Consider the following 13,527-nt stretch of genomic DNA (forward strand, 5'->3'; position numbering starts at 1 on the left):
GTGCATATGATAGTATGAAAGGAAAAAATATTATTACCCTTCAAGATGGAGTATGAAGATTGGAAAAAAAAATAATTAACCATTCAAATATATGTCTGATGCACTTCTAATAAAGCAGGGTGGGAATAGCTGTCAGTGGTTCAGCTGACTTTGAACCTTGTGCTGTAGAGTATGATAAATTCTGTTTCTTCCTCCGTGTCCTGGACATTCTCTTCCTTGCTAGAGAACTTCTCTTTGAAAAATTACCAAGATGGACACAGAATATGACTGCCATTCTTCAGTTTATCATGCCATATCTTTGAATGATTAGGTGAATGGAGGATTCTGATTTCCTCACACCTGATGTAATTAAAGTAAGAATTTATTGATTAGTGCTTTTCTCCAGTCCCTGCCATCTAATGTAGCAGCGTGCAACTCCATCACATGGTATGGTTACTGTTTGTGTTGCTGCAATACTTCCATTTTCCTTGGGACTGTATTTTGTGTTGGAAGGTCCTAGTCAGACCTGCTTGCTTCCAATTGCTATTGTAACCTTTAGTTGGTGCAGAATTTCTCTCTGCAGCAACTAGCTTATCCACACCATTCTTTGGATGCTGTCATAAAAAGGCCTTCATCTCAAGTACTCTAAGGTAAAGAATAAGTGCTATTTAGGACTATGCTTTCAGATAGATAAAGCTTTTTTCCTTTAAAATATAGTCGTGCATGGTTCTGTTGTAAAGTGAGAGAAGTACTCTTTGTTGTGGAACTAATCAGAAAGCCATTTTAGGATGTACTCGTTTGTTTTCCTTTAAATTGATAATATTCTAATTGTACACCGTTCATCTCCAACTCATCCTGAGAAATTAACTGAAGAGAATTCTCTTACTCGTATTTTCTCCATTGTAGAAGAGACCCTGGCAGTGCAATTCTGGAAACTTGGCCCCTTATTTCTCTTACTTTCAATTATTGGTGAAATAGTTCACAAAAGAATTGAGTATTTCAGAGATATTTTGTATCTAAATAGCAAAATTGATTTAGTGTTGCAGTATTACATTTGTATGTCAGTCATTCTAGCACCTTTTTGCCTTTTGCCTAATATCTACCCTGATTCAGTCTTGCCCTAAGTCAAAAAGATCTCCCAGTTACAGTCACTGGTAGATTATATCTGAAAAAATGCTAACACTAGGCAGGAAACAGCATGTGTATTTTGCAAAATCAATCCATTTGTTAACACATTTTTGTCCTCTATTTGACTTCAGGTGTACAACATTATTATCTGTTTGGACAGTGGAACTGATATTATTAGATCTGTGGAGTTGCAAGTTCAATAACGTAGTCAGATTGACAAAGATAGTTGCCAAAATATAAATGATTTTCACCTTGAATGTGTAGATCATTCTTAGAATTTAGACTTGCTGCATGTGGAATAGCATAAGGTAAATGCACTTTTTTTCTAACTTTGTTTTTATTTGTATTTTACCTAAAATTATGAATTTACCTAGAATTATGAATTTACCTCAGAGATACTGCAATCATGAAGATATTTTAAAGGAAAAAGGTTTGTTTCTATCAAAAGAAATTATTTCTCTTTCCTTTTGTTTCTTTTGACACAAAGATATATTGCCTTCGTCTGGTGCTTTTTGTTTATACTAATTGCAGTGTGAAAGTATAAGTTCCAGGAAGCCATTCTTATATGTTATTTTCCACAGTATCAGAAAATTATGTCAATTGGTTGAACATTTAAGTTGGTCTTGCTTTGAACAGTAAGTGAACTTAGGTGAGCTCCACATGCCCTTCGAATGTAAATTACTCTGTCATTCTCTGAAATGAACCGGTCATATTCAGTGATCATATTGTATCTTCTTAAACTAAATATAGGACTTGCTATTAACAAATATTTACAATTAATTTAAGGAGTTAGAATTTAACCAAATAACTCATTTATATAAATATTTTCTTCATCCCACAGATTGTACAATAGTGCCAGGCAAAAGTATTGTTACCTGCTCCCTCACATTTTTTCCACAGATTGTGGAGGTACTAAGAGAATATAGGACAAAGTATGTGAAATGACAATGGCATGATTAAGTATTAAAAAAAATGAAATAGAAAAAAATTATAATCTTAAAAGGCAATGTCTAGTCATGTAAACTGGCAGAGATGTCCCACTTGGCTATTGCAGTCACAAAGTGATCATTCTAGATTCTGAAGATCTTAGGATATCAGGATAGGGACCTGTATTTTGGGTCTGTGCTTCTAAGGTTGGGTTATCTGATTTTCCTGTTCTGTCATATAAAACATGCGTTATTTATTCTTATGTTATTTTTCTTATTTCGTCTGCAATTTCCTTAGAGCTTTGTTCCACTGGAGATTCTTAAAACTTACATTCACTTTTATACTGCTCTGTTTTCATCTAATGATCAAGGGTTGGATTTCGTACAGTATTTTTAAAAATAAATGGTTTGTTATTCATGAAGGCTCAGTTCACATTTTAATACCAAAATCCACAACTGCCAATAGCTTTCCAAAATATCTATTTTCTCTATCTTTGCGCAGCTGTATCTTCTTACAATATCTAGTGAGTTGGTTTCAGATTAAGACTAAAAGCTACTACTTGCCCATTCGTCTAATAGTTTTGAGTTGTGTTGCTCAAACTTTTACGTGTTGCCCTGTAATTTTTAATTCAAATTATTTTTATATTCTTGCTCTACTGTTTTCTTTCTGCATCATCTGCAATATCATCCATAATATGCAAGCTGTAAAAATTTAGCTGCTGTGGAATCAAGCCGTGACGGTCTGCTTGAGACCTATAAGTTCTGAATACCAATGGAAATGAAGTGTATGGTGTTTTCGACCACTGAACCCTTACTAAATTAAATGAACAGTGCCAACAGTTTCACATTTTTACATAACAGTGCATTACCAGAATAGATCTCATGATATGATAAATGCTCATAAGAAAAGTAAACGATTGTAGACAACAACAACAAAAAATGGAATATTGAAGTGCTCTAATTGTGTGGAATTGAGAGTATTATACAATATATAAAATACAATGTGAGTAAAATAAAATATATAATATTTGAATTTATACCGTGTTACTGGGAATAAAACTGTTAATCTTGGTTTACAATGGGCATTCTGAAAATGGTGTTATCTGCAGCTGTGTTATTTGAATAACATTATTTCAAAGTAGCTATACCATCTCTGTGATTATGTGCCTGTATTTATATACAGTTCATGAAGAAATCTTTGCAGCTGGCTAAGTATTGTACTGTATATTTTCATACTCTGAACTTCCCACTTTCACACATGCATGTGTGCTCATACACATACACACATGTACAGTATGTACAGGCTTTTAACAGTTGTTAACAGAGATTAAAAATTAAATGCTGTAGATTTCTTGACTGATTTCCGTTACTTTTTGAATAACAAGTGATACAGAACATTTACTAATCTCCTGTGAATTATTGCCATAAATAACTAAAACTAAAAGTAAATTGGCAAAAAGCATTCTATTGCATGAGTTCATTTTAACTGTTGCAACTGTTTAATAGTCAGTTATCCACAAATGTTTTTTTTTAATGATTTCTGAAAACTAGTAAGGACAGGCATACCTTACTAGAACTTATTCCCTGTAACAACTTTTCAGTTGTAGCATTTCCAATTTTAAAATGCTTTTCATTTTGCACCAGTACTTTTACATTAAAATATGCAAAACTGCTTCCTTGCCCTTGCCCTATGCTGGCATGAGCATATACTTATCTGCTTCACAAATATATCAGTTTCTTAAGAGCTCACTGAAGAAGTGACAACATAAAGATATACATTGTTATGTACATTTTAAGAAGTTTAAAAAGATGTGATAATGTTCATGTTTTCTGCAAAATGCAACATTTTTCTTCACTTCTACCTTTAATAGTTTTTAAAATTCTCTTTAAATGCTGCTATATTGCTTTAGCAAACAAGAAGTAGAATAAATTGGTTTCCCCAATTAGAGGAGAGTTTTAAATTTCAGCCTAACTAGTGCAAGAACAAACCTCCTCTGTATAAAGTTTGAGCTTTGCCTAATCTGATTTTTCGCTTCAACATGTTTCTTCTGACTTACAGACTATTTCTCTTTTTGTATTTCTGTCAACAGAAAGCTGACCTTGCAGTTGCACCATTGGCAATTACCTATGTCCGAGAGAAAGTCATCGACTTTTCCAAGCCATTTATGACTCTTGGAATAAGTATTTTGTACCGCAAGCCCAATGGTACAAACCCGGGCGTCTTCTCCTTCCTGAATCCTCTCTCCCCTGATATCTGGATGTATATTCTGCTGGCTTACTTGGGTGTCAGTTGTGTGCTCTTTGTCATAGCCAGGTAACATGTCAACTTTTGTGATTTTTTTGGCAATTGTTATAATCTTTTTCTTACTAATAATTGTCAAAAGTCACAAAAATTTTCTTACTTTCATACTCTTATAACTTTGTGATGTACAGAAGAATAATCAATGATGAGGGCTCTCACTATTAATTTCTGCATTGCCATGCTAAGTCTCCAGTTTGTTATGCCACCAAGTATTGGGTATGTTAGCTAGTTTTCTCCTTTTATTTACAAATTCAGAGACATTAGCAACTTTATGTAATGCCTTTTCTCATTTGTATTGTGTTTACAAAGAAAGGGGCTGATACATTTTATGTTGTTAGCATGTTTCATTTGTTGCTGTGGGGCTTAATCACAAATTGAGTACTTAGCTGCCCATGTTAATCATAGATGTCCAAAATGGGCCTCTACATATTAAAAAAAATAACATATTACTTGATGTAGTTTAGAGTCTTAGAAGTAGGGTACTAGAATATTTATTTTTTAACTGTGTGCTAGGTAAAAATCCCTGAGATACATCACATAATTTAGAGTCGAGATTTGAATATGTTTGTAAACAAGTTTTTAGAGTTAAGGACCTCAATATGACTGCTAAATTATAAAGTGATCTGATACACAGGACTCTGTTGCTTCTACATCACTTTTTATCTATTTTCTTCAACATAGACAAGCAGGAAAAAGTCTCTTGTCAAAAAATCCTTTTATATTTACCTTTTCATTGTTAAGTAATTGGAACTGACTCCAGATGCTCACAGAAATATAAAATTATGTCATAACTTTGACTCTTGCTGTAATAGGGAAAAAAAAAAACACAATAAAAAACAGTCAGAACAGTCAATCACCAGTTCCTGCAAATGTCAATCTTCAAATATCATTTGAAGATTCCTCCTAGTAGTCACTTTTAAATTTTATTACTATTATTTTTTTGAATCGAATAAATATAAACTGTACTGTTTTTTGTCTCAAACTTCCCTTTAATAAGACGTTTTTTTGTCTATAGCAATGATTTTAGAAGCAAATGTTTGACTTGATAATGCAATCTCACTTCAGCCCCAAGGATTTATGATTTCATTCTCTGGTACACAGTAGAATCTTCATATTTTTCTCTCTCCATTATGCTGTAGTTGATACCAGGGTTCTCCATCTTTCTTTGATACTATCTACTTCATTTTAGAGAGGTTGTATCATTCCTGTAGTAAAGGGAGAGGTAATATTTCTAGAAACCTTTTTATAAGTAATTTAGCAAGATCATCAGTACATAAAGTGCAAGAAATATTGAAGTAATATAGACAACACTAAAACACATTCTGTAATGATTAATTTTGTTTGTGTGCCTTCCTTAAAAGTGTGCTTTAAAGAGCCAGACTTAGGTTGAAAGTTTCTTGAAAGAACAGTAGATTTTAGTGGGCTATATACTAAACAGTAAACTCATTTCTGAGGTGTTCCTGTAACAGGATACATCAGAAAGAACAGGATTTACAGTTGAGAATAAATTAGAAATATTATATTGTGAAACACCTCATGTGAAATATTTATGTGTATGTTCTGAAAGTTTTAACCCTATTGTTATCATTAAAGGACATTTTCAGCATGATGCACAGCGCTTTTGACATGAGGATCCTAGTAGGAGTTTTATGGCTGAGTTTCTACTTATGCTTTGAAAATGTGTCTTGTTATATTCTGTAGGAAAGACACATTTTTCTAGAAGCCTTTTTTTATTTTATTGAGCTATTCAGCCACCTTATCTCTCTAACAGAATTGGAAACAATGTTTATTTTCAAACAGAAGCACCACATTTTAGACCATTATTGCTGAACTTTTTTTCACTTGTCTGTTTCTGTGACCAGCACTACAGAAACCTCATGTACTTGGAAGCATTATCTTAATTGTAAAGCATTACAAAATACATTTTATATTGAGCAGAGGAATCTATTTTTGTATAAATTTTTTTACATTCAACTTTATATTAGCCTTCAGATTTTTTAATACCTTGTAACCTGTATAATCAAATATTGATGACACAAATTTAGAAATAAAAGATTTAGGATTGTGTAAGACAAACTATAGATTTTTTTTGTCTTCATATTGCGGAACAACTTTCTAAATACGTGATAGCATTTTCTAACACCATAGTTCATATAGGGGGAAAGATCTAAGTTAAAAACATAATCACTTGATGAATACTAAAGACAGAAAAGCAGGTATTCAAAAGTAAATAGCCTTTTGCAAATTCAATTCGTCTGTCATGTAAAATAAAATAATGTTACCTGAAGGGTGATTCTGCAGAGAATTTTGCAGCTTAGTGCTGAATATGTATTTTCAGTACAGATTATAATTTAGGTGCTGTACAGGTATGCATTTTTCAGTCCTGATTTTGTGAAACTGTTGGGCTGTATGCCACTAAATTAATAGGTTCCATCCAGACTGTCTTATTAAGAAGATTTTTATTTCATAACAGTCTTGTCATAATGAATGTTTAACTACCGTGTTTAATAATAACTATTGTGTTTCCTAATAAGGTGTATCTATGTTTGGAGCAATACTTAGTATGTCTTTTATGATATGTTGTTTTGTAATTACAGCTCATCAGAGTATTCAGAATAGAATGCTTACTTTAAATTTACACCTCCCATTTTTGTGTCAAATGTTTCATGAGCATACTATGATTTTATTGTTTTACCATGTCTTTCAAACAGGGCCAAAATGTAAGAGCTTGGTACATTGAAAACAGAAACGAATAGTTCTATTTTGGTACTCGGAATTCACCCAATAGTTGGTGGTATGGTCCTATTCAGGGAAAACTGAAGAAAGTAGTAAAAGGTTCAAGAATCTTTGAGAGAGAATTGCTGAAAGAACTTTTGTAGAGTAACATAGCAGGTGTAAATGAAAAAAGGAAAAAAAAAAAAAGTAATATATCTCAACTCTTTATTAGTCTTTATCTGAAATAACATTTGGTTTTCACTTCCAGTCTGAGAACTGGATATAAAGAACTGGAATCTTTACATACTCACAAAGACAAGGAGCAAGGAGAGAGATTTATTCATTAGTTAGGAGGCTTCTCTGTGTCATTTTCCTCTTATACTTCCATAAACTGATGAATCATCTATTTATGTGGAGATTATGGATCTTGTGTTCTGAATGAGATGAACTGTGTATTGTAGTGTATGGTGTTTAATTGTCATTCTTGGTGTGGAATTATAGCTGTGATTACTCCACACATATGAAAACTTCATCTTGGTTGTTGTGATTGTTGAGTATAAGTAGTTATGCTGGTTACTCTCTAAAAGTTCTTTTTCATACATGCTGATAACTGATAAACCTAGTCTCCCTGACACTAAGCCTATTACTTTTCTGTGAACGGAGAAAGTCATACAGCATTTTTCTTTTTTCTTTTCTTTTCTTTTCTTTTCTTCTTTTTTTCCTTTTTTTTTTTTATTTTTATAAGTGGCAACACAGTAACTGGCCTATTTCTGATGCTAGCTGGTAATGTCTTTGTATCACTCGTAGCAGTGTCTTTTGTTATCTGACATCTTGATTCATTCTTTGACTTGGAATACCAGTTAAATTCACAGTTTACATGTTGATTAGATGGAAAACTAAGGCTAGAGTAAAATGCACCAACTCCTTTCTCGAGTTCTGTCAAGCACACATCTTCTGATCTGCATAATGAAAAACCTTGATTACTATTTCTTATTCATCTTTGTTGTTGCAATCCATTGTTTCATTTCACAAGAAATATGCTGATTTCATACAGTTTTGCATACCAACTTCAGAGGCACATATTGTACCATCTTTTCTACTAGCCTGTGTATATGACACAGCTGTTTCCTATTACCTGGTCTCAGCAAAATCTGATGTGTTAGTAACTGGGGGTATGGCCCATTCTGCATAGGCACTATGATGAAAACCAGTTTCATACCTTTAAAAACACTAATTTGATAAACACATCTTCCAATTCATGACTTTCAAGAGTAAACAAATATTGTTCAGCTGGCTTACTTCATCATAGTAATCTGATTTTTGAAGTCCCTTATGTATAATTTTAAACACCCATGTCTTCATGAAGCTTTTCTGAAAATCCAAATTGAAGGATAAACTACTTAAATATTTTTTATCCATTCACTTTCTACCTGATTTACTGGAATTCAAGTTGTTCCCTGCACATGGAAGTATTTCTCTGTGTTGTAAGGTCTGTTTGCTGTGAACATGTCTGTCTGTCATGACGCAGTTTACTCTTTAAGTGACCTGTCTTAATACCTGGAAGAGAGACACCTGCCTTAGCATGATGCTTCACCTTTATGGATTAGCTGTGAAGCAGATAAACTACCCTGGATGAAACACTCCACTAAATGAGCTCTTATGCTTTTTGTAGTGAGCTGTCTGGTGTATCAGTGAATCTGTTGTGTAAATATGCTTACACTGTGCTCACAGCTTTAATTGCTAATATTGACTCATAAATTGTCATTTTAAGGGGCTTGATTCTCCTTTACGTGTACCGCATTCTGTATGTGTGGACATTCTGTTATTCTATCCTATTTCTTGTAAGTCAAGCCCTTGTTCTAGTTTCAGCTGTCAAAGCATATAGTAAAAAACATTTTTTTTTTTTTTAAAGCAGAGATCATAGAAACATAGAATCAGAATATCCTGAGTTGGAAAGTACCCACAGTGATCATTGAGTCCAACTCTAGGTCTGCACAGGGCCACCAAAATTCAAACGATATATCTAAGACCACTGTCCAAATGCTTCTTGAGCTCTGGCAGACCAGTGTCTGACCACCCTCTCAGTGGGTGAAGAACCTTTTCCTAACACAAGCCTGACCCTCCCCTGTCCCAGCTCTGTGCCATTCCCTCAGGTCCTGTCGATGTCCCCAGAGAGCAGAGCTCAGTGCCTGCCCCTCTGCTCCCCTCCTGAGGAAGCTGCAGGCCACCATGAAGCCTCCCCTCAGCCTCCTCTGCTCAGGGCTGAACAAACCAAGGGACCTCAGCCTCTCCTCATAGGTCTTGCCCTCCAGATCCTTCACCATCTTTGTAGTCCTTCTTTGGACACTCTCTAATATTTCCTTTTTATACTGCGGTGCCCAAAACCACACACAGTAAACTGTGTGTATGTGTGTAAGACCACACCAGTGCAGAGTAGAGAGGGACAATCAGCTCACTTACCTGTCTGCCAATGCCATGACTGATGCACCCCAGGATGCAGTTGGCCCTCTGGGCTGCCAGGGCACACTGTTGAATCATATTCAACTTGCCATTAACCAAAACTCTCATATGTCTCTGTGGGGCTGTATGTCCAGCCAGGGCTGCCCCTTCCCAGGTGGCATCCATCACTTGCTCTTGTTAAACTATATATGGTTGGTGATTGCCCAGCTCTCTAATTTGTCAAGACCAATCTGCAAGGCTACCCTCAACAGAGCCAACAGGTCCTCCCAATTTAGTATCATCTTACTCTATACATCTTCTAGTCCTACATCCAAGTCACTTATTAAAGAGAACACACTTATTTTAATCTTTTCTCTGTGAAGAAACATAGGAATACCCTGCTTCTTCAGACTTGAGCAGGTGCCTGAGCATTGTATCTTTCCGGAGTGCATACATAGCTTTTTACATCTCATCAGTCTACTTTTTTATTTCTTGGTGAGCTGATTTCTGTCCTTGAGCTTGTCTGATTGATTCTTGAAGTATTCCTTGAAAACTATCTTGATGACAGAAATTAATGGTAGAATGAGAGGGAAGTACTTTTCCAGTTACTATGGAACTCTGGTTACTAAATTACTATGCTGATATTTATTCAAGTAGGAACTCGGCATATTTGCCCTTTATTCTTAACAAGCGTTCTTCCTATGAGAATTTTATCTCCTGAGGCCTCCCTAGAGAGCTATAGCATATGTTATGAAGTGTTTTCAGGAATGGATTCATCAGCCAATAGGGCAGTCCAGATGGCAACCCTGAAATCTGCTTCTCTTACTATCTTACAGAATTCAGTTTTGTCTCAGTTGTAATGCAGGTGGGGATATTATCAACTAGATGATAAAATACTGTATAAGTAGGCAAGGATAAACACATGCAAAAAATCTAGCTATGGTCCTTAGTCTAATGCCTCCAAAAGATTCATTATAGTCTGTTTTTTCTTCTTCATGTCATTTCTCTAGCTGAAAAGCAATTCAAATTCTAACATTAAAAATGTTAGAGATCATGTTTATTGTGAACAGAGACCGACCACGCCAGCCCCCAGAACATTGATTGATTTTTGTGAATCAGGCAGCGATAGCATTACAAGTTGCTTTTTTTTTTCTCTCTTCTGTGGGTTTTCTAAATTCTTACTGACTGATATGTTTTTATATCTGTACAAAAAAAAAAATCCTAATATTATGTGAGAATGGTCTAAAAAGGTTCTTCCTTTCTGAACTAAATTTTTCCTACTTTATTTCAAACTTTGAAAGTTTTAATTTTAGGTTTCTGTCATTTAAATAAAATTTCAGTAACTGACCCTAATATATAGAGGACACTTCAACTATATCATAGTTTTTGCACTAATGAGAAAATATATTAAGTATATGCTTTTCACTTAGTCTATCCCACTGTGTGTTACAGCAGTGAAATTTTACAGTCATCTTGTCTGGTCAGCAGTCACTGGAAATGTAACCAAGACTTGCATATGACATTTCAAATATGCTCAGATATTTCTGCTTACAACTTTTGACAAAATGTGGATGACAACTTTAAATTGCTCAAATAAAATGGGAGTTTACTGTGCTCTATGCAATCAGTATTACCATAAATCTGTGTAATCTGTAATAGTATTTAAGTTTTATTTTCTATAGTCAGCACACATCCCATCCTTTTTCTATATTGTGAATGCAAAACATACTGAATTTGTAATGCTTTCTTATGGGCATCACCTAACTTGTCTTATGTAATTATTTTGGGAAGTTATGACACAGGTTGCAATCTGTGTTATAGAGTCTAAATGTTGAGGATGAGGACACATGGCAAAAAGAAAGACATGTATAGCAATAAGGTGTAAGTAAGCTGCAGTCTCTCACTTTGCTTCTTGACACTCAGACAATACAACCTCTTACCTCTACCACAAGAGATTTATCTGGGTTCATTGCCAGTTTATAGAATATCTAATATAGAAATAAAAAACTCAGTCTCAGTAAGGACTCCTAATCCTTTATGATGCTCATGAATCAATTCTGTATGTTTTCAACCTCCTTCTGATGTTCAAGAAGAGACAAGAGAATCAAGAGGTCTCACAGTCTACATAATAGCATCTATTAGAATACTGTTACAGGTTGCAATAGAAGAAAAAAATCTTATCTTTTACTTTTGTAACATCAATGACCTCCCTAGATTTTAGGGGGTGAAAAGGCAAAAAAATACTCTAAAACCTTGCCATACTGGCAGTAGGTCAATCTGACATCCTGGACACTGCTTATTATACATCAAATGTAAGAAGATACTGTCATTAGCTAAATCCCCATATGCACTTTGAAGATGCTTATTTATGTACCTGGTTAATTCTGGATTCTTCTGTAAATCTTTTTTTCTTGGTGGAAATTTAGCCAAACTTTGTCTTTCACAGAGTTAATATGTGGGTGGGGCCTCCCTAGGAAACAGAGAAGTAGGTCTGGTGATGTCAGTAGTTAAGGAAAAGTAGATATGGAAAACACTTTGTAGCATTTGCTCCATCAGTGTGTTTTATATTAATTCTTGTTATTTTGTAGATTAACCTAATCCGAAAAAAACTTTTTAAATTTTTATATTTATTTATTTTATTTGAAGAGTATAGTAGTGTATTTATACTGCATAAAGTTGCATTTGGCCTAGAAACTATCCATCCTTTCTCTTGCTTTTTCCTCATTATTCTGAAAGCCATCAAAAGGTTCTTCAATACATCACTAATTACCCCAAAACTTAGGTATTTTGAATGGAAGAATTTAATCATAACTCTGTTCATCCTTATGGAATTTGAACTCTTACTACCAGCAAGTCAAGAAATCTCTTCATTCTCATTTACTTAAGCATCTTTGTTTAAAACCAGGAATAAGATGGACAGCTCATTCTGTCTGTACTGATTCTGATTTTACTTTTTAAGCCTTGTTACGTGTAAGTGTTATGCATTTACAAGCATTTATTTCCTATCTATTGTGATGGAAGATTCTAATACAACCTTTTATGTGGTCGTAGGAGTGCTGGTGGAAAGTTGTATCAAAAGTCATGTTGGTATATTATATTTTATAGCATGGTTTCTCTTTTTTTTTTTTCTTCCATTTTCTCATTTATGTTGCTCCACTGAATATTTCACTGCCCAAATATATCACGATTCTATGTATCTTTTTGAATCTTGACAGTATCTTACATCTGACAGATCTCTAGCAAACAAGCCAAAGTTTGTTTGCTAGAACTCTTTCCGAAGATTCAGCTGCATAACCTGACTTTACTAGTAAAATCTCAGTTTTCATTGGTGAATGGCTCTGAAATAATGAGTTTACTTTCTGACCTGCTCCCATATTCAGTTTTGACTGACTAGAATTGTTCTGTTTGATTCATTCTGCTTCATTCAGTTCATTGCTAGACATCTGCCTGAATGTCATTCACTGTTAATCTAAATCATTATTTCAAACAGCCTGCAACAGTTTAGTAATTGCATTTGCCTTCCCTTCATCCCTAGAACATCCTGGGAGATGCTGAAAGGTATTATGCTGTGTGTATCATCACTTCTTTCCACACAAATGTAATCTTAGTTCATATTTGAGTTCACATGCCCAGTTTCCTGTCATTTTTTGCATACTACATAACCAAGTAAAAATATTATAAACATACAATGGACTTTGCTTTGGAAATATGTCAGCAGTCAAATGGTGACCTTTATAAAAAAAAAAAAAGTGTCTGTCTAATGTTATTGGATTCACCCACAGGCAAGAAAGCTCCCATCTACCTCATTTATTTTCTTAAAAAGCCTTGGGTAAACAGCCTATAGCTAGGGGAGTCAGTAGCTGAAGAGTTGTGAAGAGTTCTCTAACAGCATGCAAAGAAAAGTAATCCCATACTCCTTGTAGAGAAAGGTACAAAACAATCTGAGGGATAACTTAATTTAGTTTTCAAAGATGTTAACACTGTAGTAGCACATGCAATGATTTGCCCTTATTTTAAAAGCCCTTGCTAATTACCAGC

General features: G+C 34.4%; 1 protein-coding gene across 10 annotated transcripts in view; it reads left to right on the plus strand.

Annotated features, from left to right (window-relative positions):
• Positions 1–13,527, plus strand: part of GRIK2 (glutamate ionotropic receptor kainate type subunit 2) — a 411,583-nt gene that overhangs the window by 264,334 nt on the left and 133,722 nt on the right. For 9 of the 10 annotated variants that reach the window (XM_083831531.1, XM_083831527.1, XM_083831524.1 and 6 more), the window contains one exon: positions 4,124–4,347. In XM_083831531.1, coding sequence (XP_083687657.1) covers positions 4,124–4,347 — 224 coding nt within the window. Of the gene's footprint in view, positions 1–4,123; positions 5,306–13,527 lie in introns of those variants that run through there. The other variant, XR_014582476.1, reaches the window with a different exon arrangement.

The sequence above is a fragment of the Anser anser genome (genome assembly GCF_964211835.1).
Source record: "Anser anser genome assembly, chromosome: 3".
Classification (NCBI taxonomy): domain Eukaryota; kingdom Metazoa; phylum Chordata; class Aves; order Anseriformes; family Anatidae; genus Anser; species Anser anser.